At 39.0% G+C, this 13,818-nt stretch overlaps 2 protein-coding genes across 29 annotated transcripts in view; one reads left to right on the forward strand and one right to left on the reverse strand.

Moving 5' to 3' along the window:
* LOC148053269 (uncharacterized) overlaps nt 1–13,818 on the forward strand; it is an 87,334-nt gene that overhangs the window by 31,366 nt on the left and 42,150 nt on the right. Inside the window, exon 5 of one of the 22 annotated variants that reach the window (XR_015708006.1) lies at nt 1,810–2,502. The exons of 20 other annotated variants lie outside the window; for them this stretch is intronic. The gene's annotated coding sequence lies outside the window, so the exon portion shown is untranslated. Of the gene's footprint in view, nt 1–1,809; nt 2,503–13,818 lie in introns of those variants that run through there. One more of the 22 variants, XR_015708005.1, reaches the window with a different exon arrangement.
* The window catches only part of MTR (5-methyltetrahydrofolate-homocysteine methyltransferase), a 56,410-nt gene continuing 45,163 nt past the window's right edge, over nt 2,572–13,818 (reverse strand). For 5 of the 7 annotated variants that reach the window (XM_087773592.1, XM_087773594.1, XM_087773593.1 and 2 more), the window contains 6 exons: nt 12,495–12,650; nt 11,582–11,778; nt 7,642–7,842; nt 6,150–6,342; nt 5,276–5,388; nt 3,781–5,146 (listed from right to left, as the gene is read on the reverse strand). In XM_087773592.1, the coding sequence (XP_087629718.1) occupies nt 5,060–5,146; nt 5,276–5,388; nt 6,150–6,342; nt 7,642–7,842; nt 11,582–11,778; nt 12,495–12,650 (947 nt within the window). In that variant the 3' untranslated portion in view covers nt 3,781–5,059. Of the gene's footprint in view, nt 2,862–3,780; nt 5,147–5,275; nt 5,389–6,149; nt 6,343–7,641; nt 7,843–11,581; nt 11,779–12,494; nt 12,651–13,818 lie in introns of those variants that run through there. The other 2 variants (XR_015708000.1, XR_015708001.1) reach the window with 2 other exon arrangements.

The following is a 13,818-nucleotide window of genomic DNA, read 5'->3' on the forward strand; positions in this document are numbered from 1 at the left end:
GCCTATATGCGGATACAGAGCTGATGCAGAGTTTTAACATCTTTGAGAGTCCTGGAAAAAGCAGGATGTTTTATTTTTATGCATCACAACATTCTGCCAGAGTCAGGGAACGCAACTGTCAACTGGAAATTCTGTCCAAAATGTCATCTAAGTAATGATCCCAACAACTCCTAAGAGGTGGTTTTTTTTTTTTCCCCCTTTTTTCAACAGCTTGTTACTTAACCCTAGAACAAGTTCACAACCTAATTAGTATTTCCTCCTCCTTCTCTCACTCATAAACATGCAAATATAACTCATTAATCCCAAGCATGCATGAGATTTATGAAAGCGCCTTAAAAATTGTTCTCAAATTGCATTTCTTATACTCTGATCGTATACATAAGGTAGAGGCTACAGCATTTATTTTCATTTACTGCAAGACTAATATTGAGAATACCTGTTTTTTTTAAGAGAGAGATGTTTGCCATAACTCTTACTTAATCCTCCAGCTCCTCTCTAAAGTACTGCCTGTTCTTCTGAAATTAAGTTACTCTCTGTGAATCCCACGCCACTCTACCTTCTTTTGTTGGATGTAGGTAATCCTACATGCGCAGAAATTTCTCCAAGTAGTGCGGAGAACTTTCCAGTCTCCTAACTAAATCATTTTATCAGCTATTTCTAGACAGCAGCGGTAAAGCCTTTTAAATCAAATGATTAGTTTTTTGTAACCTGAGTTTGTACTCAAGATAATTATTTTATGATGAAAAATTTAAATCATCAACTACCTAAAGCATTTTAAAAGCATTTGTTCTAACAGCAAGGCACAGATAAATTCTCTACTTCATCTTAACAATTCATACCGATAAAATACTTCAGTTGAAAATGACATTAGTTTTATATAGTTTTATTATTATTCGCTTATTATTAATTGTGGGCTTAAAACAGTACACTGACAAAGGATGCAACTAATCCATTTTGGTTTTGCTATCTAGATGAAAACAACCACATAACTAAAAATGCAGTTAAGACATAGGGCATTGTTTCACCTTCTCCTCAGCTGTTATGAATGCCTAACGTACATAGTATAAGGCTCCTACAGGCAGAGCTATTAGCACCATTTGTTATTAATGTTGTCCAACACTTGCCAGGCAAAAATTCCTCTTCCTGGAACAGCTAACTGATTCAGACTTTAAAAGAGACTTACTTAAAACCTTCTACAGTTCTGCTTTGGCAGAACCTACAGAGGACCCTGACGTGCAGCTAAGGGGGCACTGCTGGAGGGACAAGGAGGAAGCGGAGGCTATTTTGACCAGGAGATGGGGTAGAAAAGTCCATGAGCTAAGAACTAAGATGGGGTAAGCCTGACTTTCCACACTCCCTCCACGTATTTCATGCTCTTTCTGTAGGAAGGAATGGCGGGGACCACCCTGGCGTGAGAACACTCCCCGTAAGCCTGGTCAGGAGCTTTAGGCACAGGCCACACTGGCGTTACGGCAGCCAGGCAGAAAACAGGGCCTTTCATTTCTCGGTTGTCATGGCAGCTTCAGGCCAGCAAGGATAATTACCAGCTCGCTTTGGCCATCCTGGTTCAAGTTGAATCACAAATCCAAAACGCCAAGTTTGGTAATCTCAGCAGAGTTCTGCTTTGCACAGCTGTTTATATCAGGCATGCGGCATGGGCAGAAATCTCAGGACATTCAGCCACGGTGGTATTAACAGACCAAACAAACATGGAGGCTCACTGGATTGGTTTTTCTGTTCTGCCTTTAGCTGGACAGCGTACAAGCGATGTGTGAAAGCAGGATAAACGTGTTTCTGTTCTGTTCACAGTGTATCTTCATTTGAAAAACGGCACCTACAGAAACCTGATAATCAAACAAAATGACTTTGTAGAGGGGCTGAACAGGCTCTGCCGTGACAAGACCACGGTAATTGAGGGCACAGGAATTATTTCTCCAGTGACTGAGAACATGTCCTGCTGTTTCTGTATGGAACCATCCTCCTGAACTAATTAATGAAGTTATTCCGTTTCTTGTTTTTCAAACTCTTAAGATACTGAATCCACTTTTTCATGGCATGCTCAGGTAAATCAGCCAAAGATTTCAAAGTGCATTTCATGAAACCCAGTCACAGTTACTAGTAAACTAGCCCCTTTCTAAAAAGCAAGACCCTCAAAGGCCTCTCACTATTCCCCTCAGTTTCTGGACATCCCTTGTGTTTTAGCAAGCAGGAATTAACAGAAAGGGTGTGCTGAGGTTCATGTTGTTAAACAAGGAAGCAGAAGATTCTCAAAAAAAAATGCTCAAATATTCACACAAAAAAAAGAAATATGAGTTTTGAGGGTTTTTTTTGAGGAACGGCCTGACCTATGGTAGCAACCTCACCCCAAAATAAACTGCACTACCATCTTCCCAGGAGTAAAAGCAGCACCGAAACAGACCTCATAATGAAGGGGCAGGTTTAGGGATAGCATTCCCTCCTGACACTCGTAAATTAAGATATGTGCCTCAAAACTTAATCTCTGGGCTGCTGGCCTGACTTATGGGGCGGGGGCGGGGGGGGGGGGGGGGCGAAGATCTGTATCCAAAGTAAATTATTCACAAGAATTAAACCAGACTTGTTTACAAAGCATTCTTAATTTTTCATCATATCTTACATCTTGTACCTTTGTTAGCAGTACTTCAAAAAGCACCACAAAAAAAAAAAAAAAATATCTTTTATGCATTCCAAAATTGTCGTTCTTTCCTGGGCAGCATCCACTCCATTTCATTACTTCAAAACAGGTATATTCTTCCCGTGGCTTTTCCATATAATTTCATGGAAGTAAATAGTCTTACCTGGTAGAACTATGAGACCCTTTTCCTTCACAATTTACCTTTGTTCTGGAGAGAAGAATGAAGATTTGTCTTATTCAAAGTGCCAAATGACAATTTAAAGTAACAAACTTCTAAAGAAATTGTCCGTGGTAAAAACATTTGCATAATAACAAGGAGTAATTCTTCCAAACAGGTTCTCAGAAAGACAAGTTTTGCAGGCAAAGATGAAGGTTGTTCTCAGTGTATGATGCCACGTGTGAAGGGTTAAAGTAATTGCACACCATTTAGACCCCTTTGCCTGTACACAAGGTAACACCACCACCGTTATACAGCGGTGCATCTACTGCTCTGTCCGTCTGATTCTGCTAAAGCTGTGCTCACTGAACTATGTGCTACTGATTTCAGGAAAATAAGTAAATAAATAAACCAAGCTGTACAAGTCAAACTTTGACCGCGTTCACATGATCAAAACTTCAGACTAACAAGGCACTCTGCTTCCAAATATAAGAAGTTGGAAGAGTGGTGGAGAGGAGATATTCCAAGCATTAAATTGATTTGCAAAAGTGCAAATACCAAAAAGCAAGCAAAGAGGATTTCAATTTTTACAGGCTACATGTTTCAGGAACAAATTTTCCTTTATATTAAGCATTTTTTGCTGTATTTCTGGCAACCTAAAGGAGCGTTCCACTGAGGAACTGTTCCAGCAACAAGAATCAGCTGATCAACAAGGACGTGTCTCAAGTCCCTTGATATGGGTTGGGGGTAGAGATCCATTTAGAAGTTATTTTTGTAAGTCATTAAAGGATGAGACATTCTAAAACATTCAGTTAAGAACACACTTAGTCAACTACTTTAAAAACCCCATAGCAGCCTTTATAATTTCAGATTCGTGGTACAATGTGCATATTAATTTCGACATTATCTGTTCAGACTATTGCACACATTTTATTGTTGCCATTTAAAGGATGCTAATAGGATAACACCATTGACAGCTTAACCTTTATTAAACTGCTGATACAAGAGGATTCTTTTAGTATAAAGTCAGATGAAGACATTACAAAAATTATATAGCTATTAACAGATTACAGATAAACTATTTCAAGGAACATTCTCTTTATAATATTGGTCTTTTCTTTACAATTAGAGACCAGAAAAATGAGGGGGTTCTGTCATAATATTTTACTAAATTAGCATTTAAATAATACCTGAGGCACTTTTCAGAGATTATTAAAAGCTATGAACAATTAGCTCATTTAGAGTTAAATCTGAGGAATAAGCCTACGGTATTAACTGTTACTTACGATAGTATTGCTACTATTTGCTTCCAAAATCCAGGTACCCGGAAGCTTAAAGAGTTTGTAAAACACTGAAGTCAGCTCCAAGCTTTCTGTCTGCCTGTAGTAACAATTATGCTTCTCTCACATTTTTCACATACAAAAGATTGTTTAAATATGAATTAAGCCTCACAACATAACTGTAAGGTAGGAAATGCCATTACCCTTTATACAGCATAGAAACAGACTGTAGCTTGCTGAAAGGAAGGGGAAGCATGAGGTGGACAACTCCATGGGCTCAGTCATCCCATATCATGTTCTGTCATAATACAGCATCTCTGATGTTGCTCCAGTAGATTGTATTATTTTGATAGTTCTATCTACAATCATAATCACAAAGTAATTTAAAATCCTGATATTATTCAGGGAGAACAACATATGTGCCCAATCACAAGACCTAAACATGGAGCAGACAGATCTGCTCCAAAAAGGAGCTCTGTTGTACTTCAGTTGTTCTTGATCACTCAGTATAAAACCTTTGCTGACTTTACAGAAAAAACACATCATATTTCTGTACCTGGACTTGCCCAAACACATTAAAACAACAGAAGTCAAATTCTGTTCTACGTACATCCACAGCCAATGGGACAGAAATTCTTGCCCCTGATTTCAAAGCCTTCCTGAGGACAGGAGAGCTTTTCAGCTTCCACATCTCACCCTACATCTAGCTGCTCAGCTACAGTATTTGTGCAAGAAATAAATAAAAGTATATTGCTATGACTAAGAGATCTGCAATGCATTCATGCTCCCAAGCCAAGAGCACAGGGCAGCTTTAAAATATTAAGTTCCTTGATCAAAAGTTAAAAACAAATCAGACAAACTACTAGGATGGATGGAAGAAAGCTGTTTTCAGTGGGAAGGATTTTCTTGTTCCTTCTGGTGAATAGATCATCAAAAAAAAAAAAAAATGTTCGCCCACAAGTGTCACAGTTACTCAGTATCATATCCCAAAATGGGTCCCAGCCACTTCTCCACCTCTGCCACAGACAAATTTTTTCTCAGTGCATAATCTTCAACCTGCAAAGGGACCACAAAAAATGATTATTTGGAAACTCCAGCTTTTACTGCTTACAAAATTTTTTGGAACATCTGCTCACAAGGTGTTTTGAATGCTATAACACTACCACAATGGACAGTGCAAGTTACCTGATCTTTACATATCTTGCCAACAGCAAAATATTTGGATTTGGGACTGGAAAAGTAGAGGCCAGAAACTGCAGAAGCAGGTATCATTGCTAGTGATTCAGTTAAACCAATTCCTGCAAAAGAGAATGAGAATTTTCTTATTCTCTGAATTAATTGATAATAAGCATGAATTCAGAACCATTTTTTGTTGGGCAGCTTCAAGCAAACTCAAAAACCAAGGAGCTTTCAGATGAACTAAAACCAAAACCATTTTCCACTTGTTAACTGTTAAAAATACACACATAGCTTTAAATATATTGCAGACTTATCATTACAGTACTACGGTAGAGTAACTGTACAGTTTGAAGGCAAAAAACTTGGACATTTTGGCAAGTGAAAAGAGTAACTAGAGGTTTTGAAACGCAGGAAGGTATTTTTGGAATTGTGGAAGTAGCAGTGAGATGTCTGACATGTAAAATATCAGAGGAAAACAAAAGGAATTCATTCTTTTTCTAAGAGTTACCATCTCAAGGTTTCTGTGGACCAGGAAATACACTGCTGAATTGGCTTTTTTCCTATTTATATCTGGAATGACTTCTTGCAACCATAAGGATGCTAGAATTTTTCTCTGTGCAGCAGAACCCTGTTTGCATGCAATCTGCTAATTAGGGACATAACTCCTTCACCAACAGCACTGGCAGTATTTTGCAAATTCTTCCTTGAATGAAGCAAAATAAAGATGGCAATGAAAAGGGGAAGACAGCAACTCCCAGAACTGCATCAGTTTGTGCTTTTTATGTAGCCTTGCATCACCCAATTCGCTGTTTTGTTGGCATTTCAATCTTTCATTCGTGTAAAAACAGTTTAAGAATCTTAGTAAAGCAGACAGAGGTACCTGTTGTTTCCTCAATGTTTGCAAGTTTCCACATGGTGAGTTTTTCTGTATGGTCAGGCTGGCTTGGATATCCAGGGGCAGGGCGAATTCCCTCATATTTAATTCTGCGTAGGTCAGAGAGATCTAGCTGCTCAGTACTACAGTAAGCCCAGAATTCCCTTCGAACCCTTTCATGGAGCTCCTCAGCAAATGCCTTGGAACAGAATGCAAAGTTTTTTGGTTTTGGTTGTTTGGTGGTGGTTTTTTTGGGTTTCTTTTTTTTTTTTTTTTTTTCTTCATTTGTGCAGACTGATACAGTAGCTATTTGATGAAGACAAACAATGATAGAGACTTTCTCCCCATTCCCATTTTAATTTTTAAGGGAGCTCTTATCATAGGTGAGAAATTTAATAGCGTTAACATTCATATACAATACTTATTTTGCTAATTGAAGTATTTTAGTTTTTTCTCTTACTGGTAGACAGTGGTTTTTTTGGTTGTCCTGCTTTAAAATCCTACATACTCAAAGAGGTAAAGATGTGGACAAGTAACCAGAAAAGATGAAGTTCGTTAGTCTACAGTAGCGATACATCATTATAGCACTGAAGCCATTAGGTCTTGACTACCTGGGTAGCTCGTCCAGGTCCAGCTACAGAAGGCCACGTCATTCTTGCATCCGTGCTAGTATCGGATGTAAGTAAGTGCCACTGCTCTTTTCAGCAGAGGACCTTTCCTCTAGCTGAAAGTGGGCAACAGCTTTTCTTAACCGCTCTTCCAGCTTACACTGTTTTGCCAGCAATGGTTGCGTTCAGGAGACATTTCCGCTTCAGTAAATATCTTTAGATGGCATCTAATAATAATTTCTGAAACTCTGTTAGAGCTTGAAGTACACAACTAGAGCTAACCCCGTTTGCACTGCACTGAAGTTGCTGTAAGTTTTACCAAGGTTACTTAGGTGTAAGCATGGGGGCAGGCTGATGGGGATAGAGGGGTAGGAGGGAAGGGATGGCATTTTCTAAACCACTTCCGTTAGAGCTTGAAGAGCATGTCTGTCTAAGCCTAAGACATGTTAAGTCAGAAGACTTGTGCCCTGGATACATCTGCATGGTCACCATTAAAAGCAGAAGGCATGTCTGCAGTTCAAGAATATAACTGGTGGGTCACACCTGGTTCCAAACACGTTCTCATGATGATAAAACAAGATTTAAAGATAGATCTTTCTAAACAGTCTTGTTTTAAGATCTACTAAATTCTATCAATCACCAAAACCCTCAAAGAACTCAGAGATGCTTTTGCAGCTGGAAGATATGGACAGCAGAGTCCCCACTGGCTCAGAAGAGGACTCACCTCTCAAGACAATTTCAGTAGAACCAGTTCACTTTCAGATTTAATGCAGGGCATACGTTACAGGCAACAGTCTACGTTTACGCTAGAACTTGAAACAACAACCTGTCAAGCAAATCTAGTACACAGTCAGAAAATTCGCAAGGAAACACATGATAAAACCTCATACCTCTGCCAACCGATCGCCAAGAGCCTTTACCATTATGATGTTGTATTCATCATCCTGTTTCCTGAATTCATTGCATAACTCATCTACACCAAAGCAGGCCACAGCAAACAGGCCTAAGTAGTCACAAATGCCAGAATCCAGTGGTGCTATGAAGTCAGAGAGGCAGTAATATGGATCTGTACAGGCAGAGTCCTTTTCAGCCTAAAGTCACAAAAAGAATGCAATGAATCAGAACATTTAAAAATATATTAAGTATTAGTGCGCTATTAATCTGAAGACCAGTATTTTTCAGATTGAAGGGCTTAAGGGATTCCTGACAAACACCTAACTAGTCTTTGAGCCATGACGGCTTTCTTTTACTTGAATTAGAAGAAAAACACCTCTCTTACTCTGAGGGCGTTTGGATCACTGAAGAACAAAATGTCAAAGAAGAGAGATGCTGTGCTAAACACATAGAGAGATGTTTTGCTTCCATTTACAGCTAGTAAGATTTAACAGCTTATTCTGCAGACCAATTGTTACAAAATAAGGAACACTCTTGTGCCAGCCACTGGGTAAGAGGAGGAATTTTCCATCTCTAGCACTCACAGATTCCACATTTGTTAGCAAAACTGATGGCTGATAGTTCGCATCTCAGTTATGCCAACCGCAGAACTCTCTGGCAACTCCCATTTTAGAACGGCTGTGAGAGTTTATAAATACTCCTAGTTTCTTATGCTGCAAACCATGGTCTCAGTAATCCAGACCAAACAGCGCCCCAGGATGTAGGTTTACCCTAGCCACAAGCAAATACAAACAAAATGCATCTATCAATACTGAAAAGTTGAATCCCAAGCAAAGTTCAAGTGGGTTTACACAAACAGGAAATATCTGTCTCACTGGATCTTTTTCCAAAATTGAAAAAAGGGAATAGAAAGAGGTGACAATGCTGGCCATAGCACCTAACAAGAAGTTTTACAGTTGAGGATCATATCAGTGTGTTCATTGTGGGAATATGACTGCTATTTAAAAAGTGGCACGGCACTTGTAAATCTACCCAACTTAGAGATAAAAGTTATTTCACGGCTATCACTTATCTGAAGATTCCTCTTCAAGTTTTATTATTCTATGACAATATTTTAACAATGCTTTCCATCCACTCCCAACTGCAGCTTAAAAAAAACTTACAAAACACCACCCCCCAAAAAAAAAAAAAAAAAAAAGAAGGAAAATGGTCATTTCCCTAGTTTCTATAACCTACTAGATTACAGAAAGTACCATAAAAATGAATAAATATCCTTCTTCCACACAGGTGAAATCTGTGTGAATTTTAAGGTTCTTTTGTAATGACTACAGTTAAGGAAAATAATGCATCTCCAACTTGTAGGTTTACGTCACATCCTTAACAGTGTCAATGTCAGGGAGAAAACTCTGTACTGAACAGAACATTTTATATAAGAAACAGGAGACAATTATTCTCTTCTACTTTGCCCTACTGAAGCCTCTGCTGAATTACTATGTACACCAGATTGAAAGAGATGCAGCTAAAATACGTAGAGTCCAGAAGAACAGTAGCCACAGTAGCACGGAGTTCCATAGCCTTAACCTTTGAGAAAAGCCTGAATAAGTTAGGAATATACAAGATAAAAAGACTAAGGAAAAGAACAATATTCCAATAGTAAAAACCATTACAAGAGCAACATCAAATCAGATATTCTCCTTGGGAGAATCCTGGGAAAAGGCGAGGAAAAGAAACTGTAGTAAGCTTGATTTACATGGGATACCAAAATGTTTAACTAGGTAGTAAGGCCCTGGAACAGCCCTGCCTGAATGCTGGTGAGAACAGTTTATATAAACATCTGCCATGGATTGTCAAGATACACTAGATCCATCTCCATGCAACAGATAATCTGTTCCAGGGAACTGGAACAGATAAACTTAAAGTCACGTTATTTCTTAGTACAGTTCTGCAATATTGGCACAGGACTGTCCTCACAGAATCCTGTACTCCAGAAATTTAGGTAGTTGTTAAAAAATGTTTCTGCCACGTTTGATGACTCTGAATGTGTGAACTATGAAGAAGCCAAGTCAGAAGGTAGGGAAGGAGAGGCAGAATATCCTGAAAATGTTTGACCTATCAAAATAAAAGGAAATCTATGTAAGTATGATTAAGCATGAATACTTAAAATTCATGACCCCCAAACCACAACAATAAAGCCGATGAAGCAATATTTGGGACACTAAGGCAAGCTTCTGGTCAACAGAACCTGGTTCTCATGGGTGACTTCAACTATCTAGACATTTGCTGGAAGATCAATACAGCAGCTCGCACGTCATCCCTCAAGTTCCTGGAATGCTGACAGGCCACACCCAAAGGGTGGTGGTAAATGGCTCTTTTTCAAACTGGCAACCTGTCACAAGTGGGGTCCCCCAGGGATCAATGTTGGGCCCAACACTATTCCGTATCTTCATGAGCAATCTGGATAATGGGATCAAGTGTAGCCTGATGAAGGTCGCAGATGACACCAAATTGAGTGGGGAAGTAGACACTCTGGAAGGGAGAGCCACCCTGTAGGAAGATCTGGATAGGCTGGAAGAGTGGGCTAACAAGAACCTTATGAAGTTTAGCAAAGACAAGCGTAAGGTCTTATACCTGGGAAAACATAATTCAGGAGTGCAGCACAGGCTGGGATCCCCCTGGCTGGAGAGCAGCTCTGTGGAAAGGGACCTGGGGGTCCAGGTGGACAGGAAGCTCAACACGAGTGAACAGTGTGCTGCTGCGGCCAAGGCGGCCAACAGGATGCTGGGTTGCATCAAAAAGGGCATCACCAGCAGAGATAAAGAAATCATTGTCCCACTCTACTCAGCGCTTGTCAGGCCACACCTGGAATACTGTGTACAGTTCTAGTCCCCGTTGTACAAAAGAGATATGGACAGGCTGGAGGGCGTCCAGAGAAGGGCCACCAAGATGATCAAGGGCCTGGGAAGCCTGCCGTGTGAGGACAGGCCGAGAGAGCTGCGCTTGTTCAGCCTTCAGAAAAGGAGGCTTAGAGGTGATCTCATCACCATGTACCAGTACTTAAAGGGGAGCTACAAAGAAGACAGAGACTCCCTTTTTACAAGGAGTCACATGGTGAGGACAAGGGGTAACGGGTACAAGTTACTCCCAGGGAGATTCCGATTGGACACGAGAAGTAGATTTTTCACAATGAGAACAGTCGATCATTGGAATAATCTCCCCAGGGAAGTGGTTGACTCCGCTACGCTGAACACATTTAAGACTCAGCTGGACATGGTGCTGGGCCATCTCGTCTAGATTGTGCTAGAAAGGTTGGACCAGATGATCCTCGAGGTCCCTTCCAACCTGGTGTTCTATGATTCTAGAAAATGATGATTCTCTCAATCAGAATTAGCAGCCAACTAACTAATTCTAAACTGCCTCTTCATATGGGGAATTTTACATAAAAATTAAGACTATCAAAAACACTTCTCTCCATTGAGCTTTATTTTTTCCAGGAATTTTAATTGTAAGTGTTTTTAACCTTTAACACATTCAAGCAGAATCTCTCATCTCAGGCAGAATCCAGGGATATTAGAGAATTAAGGTTCATTAGATTCTAATTTAGCACACAGGATCCATGTGATGAATTTATAGAGCATGGTGGTTTAGGACATCTTAAATATTAAAATAAAGACAGAAAATGCACATCATATCTGAAGATGCCAGATCTATAAAGCATTTTGTACAACTAGTACGATGCAAAATGCTACAAATACTACAATACAAATACCTGGGCTATCACTAACAAGATCTTGTTATTACTGAAAGAAATGGCAAGACAACGGCTGCAGACAGATTACAACCACCATTTTCTGCACAGATTTTAATAGGGCACTTCTGTTACATTCTTGCAATTCAAGGAAAAAAAAAATCACATTAACAAATGTTCTGTCATTGTACCTGTTGCCTCAAGCCATAAAATTTTGCTATTGGTTCTGAAGATCCCACTGCCTCTTCTACAGCATATAAGTGGATATCATCTTGAACACTTTGAGCTGGCCAGAACCCAACCACACCTCTGGCTTGTAATTTCTTTTGATTAATCAACATTTTCAGTAGATTTTGAGCATCATTATAAACTCTCTTTGCTTCTTCACCTATCAATAAAAAAAAAAGAAAAAGAAAAAAAAGAGAACCCTTTAGAAAAGGCATGTTTTCACAACTGGCTACATGGGTTTAAGAATTGCTGAAGATTGGTTCATTTTCCACATAATTCTCTGATGACTGCAGCAATCTGTCAGCTACAGCAAACAGAGATAGCAGTGTGATTATGTCTCTACAGTTGTAACAGCATATATGGGGGGGGGGGGAGAGAAAACAACGTTTCAGCCAGCACCATTCTAGTAGAGGCAGAAGCTGCAGAGTAAGATGAGCAACAGAGAATACCTGCGTGCAGCTACGTTACCACACTGCAGCAGATCCAGAACACCGATTTCAGTGTCACCCTTGCAGTTTCATCATGTATTTCAAGGCCTACTGATTAGTTTCAAAAGGAGACAGGGCCCTCTTGCCATCTTCACTGACAACAGGGACACAGATCTATTAAGTGCTCTGCTGCCATTTTCTGTCATTAAAATACCTCCCTGTGTTTTGGCAGGTGAATTCTAAATAAGATGATTGAGCATTTTTCCCCCATTTGTTTTTCAGCCTCACATGCCAACACTTGGTTCACTAAGTGTTGCTTTAAACAAGTTATTTCAGTGACGCTAGGCTTCCACGTATTTTCACTATTTCAAAACATTGAGAATCTTAATGCAGCACAGCAGGTCTGTTAGGATTATTTACATGAAGTAAATGCAATTTCAATACTCACCTACAGTTTTATCATTAAAGACTTTAGGGAAACCCCGGTTGGGATACTTTCCCCTAAGCTGCCAGACATCAAAGAAAGGCTTCCAGTCAATGTATTCTACCAGCCTCTTCAGGTCATAATCTTCAAAGACTTTTGTGCCGATGAATTTCGGTTTAACTGTAGGAATCAGAAGTATAATCTGACACGATGAGAATAATTTAATATTGCCCATATATGTTGAACATAACTGATGCTCACAGCCTCCACCACTGCAAATGACCTCTTCCAGAGGAACTGTTTTAGAATTCTTACTGTCATAGTGTTCCCAGGTCATACCATACTCTAATTACAATGTGATTAAAAAAAAAAAAAGCATAAAAGGCATATAAAGTTGAAATAGAAAATTTAAGGCCTTTTGTTCTTTCATATAAATCAACACTTACTAGCTATTGGACTTCTGAACTTATATTTCATTGGCGAAAATATTGGCCAAAACAGAAGATTAAAAAACCCTACACAACTTATCAATACCTAACATATTTTTTTGGGCATATACCTTTCATGTTTACAAATCCCGCTTTCTAAACACAGTCATATTAGGTGCTATGGTACTGTAGAATAGTTCCATAAATTAATGTGTAATTTATAAGAACTTTTGCAACCACCACATACTTGTTCAGATGCATGTGCACAAGTGAAAAAAGCGAGATGATCTATCTTATGATGTAGCCACCAGCTTTCACTTGTTTTGTCTGTGCTGTTCAACACTTTATAATACAACCTTCATTAAGATGAGCTATTGAAAATTAGCATCTTGTTGAGTCTTGTAAATGAAATGACAGAAAGCAGTGAAGCGTTAATGTCACTGCAGGATGCAACTTCTTGTGGAATACTGTTTATACTTCTAGTCTCCAATTTAAAAAAAAAAAAATCAAAACAAACTGGTACAGAAACTGATGGGGGAAGGGCAGGAAAAAGTACACAGAAGAATTTGATATAAATGCCATGTCACAACCTGTGTTCCCTAAATATGGTATAGTGAGCTTTGCAATATAATGAGTCAGTCCAACATTATTTTGCAAAGCAGGCATTAGACTTATATTTGATTATATGGTGTTATGGGTAACTCGTTGTTTTAGGATTTTTCTTCCAACTATTAATTTATTTTTTAAACATACTGTGAAAAATACAAAGCAGAAACAGGATGCTCAAATGTATGCAAAAAAACATCTCTGGTCAGACAGACACCGATTTACTGAAGCTGTTACACTACTATAACCTGAAGTTTAATGAAGCATAATCTAATTAAAAATGTATATAAAATACATAAAATAAAATAAAGGAA

The sequence above is a fragment of the Nipponia nippon genome, unplaced genomic scaffold (assembly GCF_047370975.1).
Source record: "Nipponia nippon isolate SJK-2023a ecotype South Korea unplaced genomic scaffold, ASM4737097v1 scaffold_4, whole genome shotgun sequence".
Classification (NCBI taxonomy): Eukaryota; Metazoa; Chordata; class Aves; order Pelecaniformes; family Threskiornithidae; genus Nipponia; species Nipponia nippon.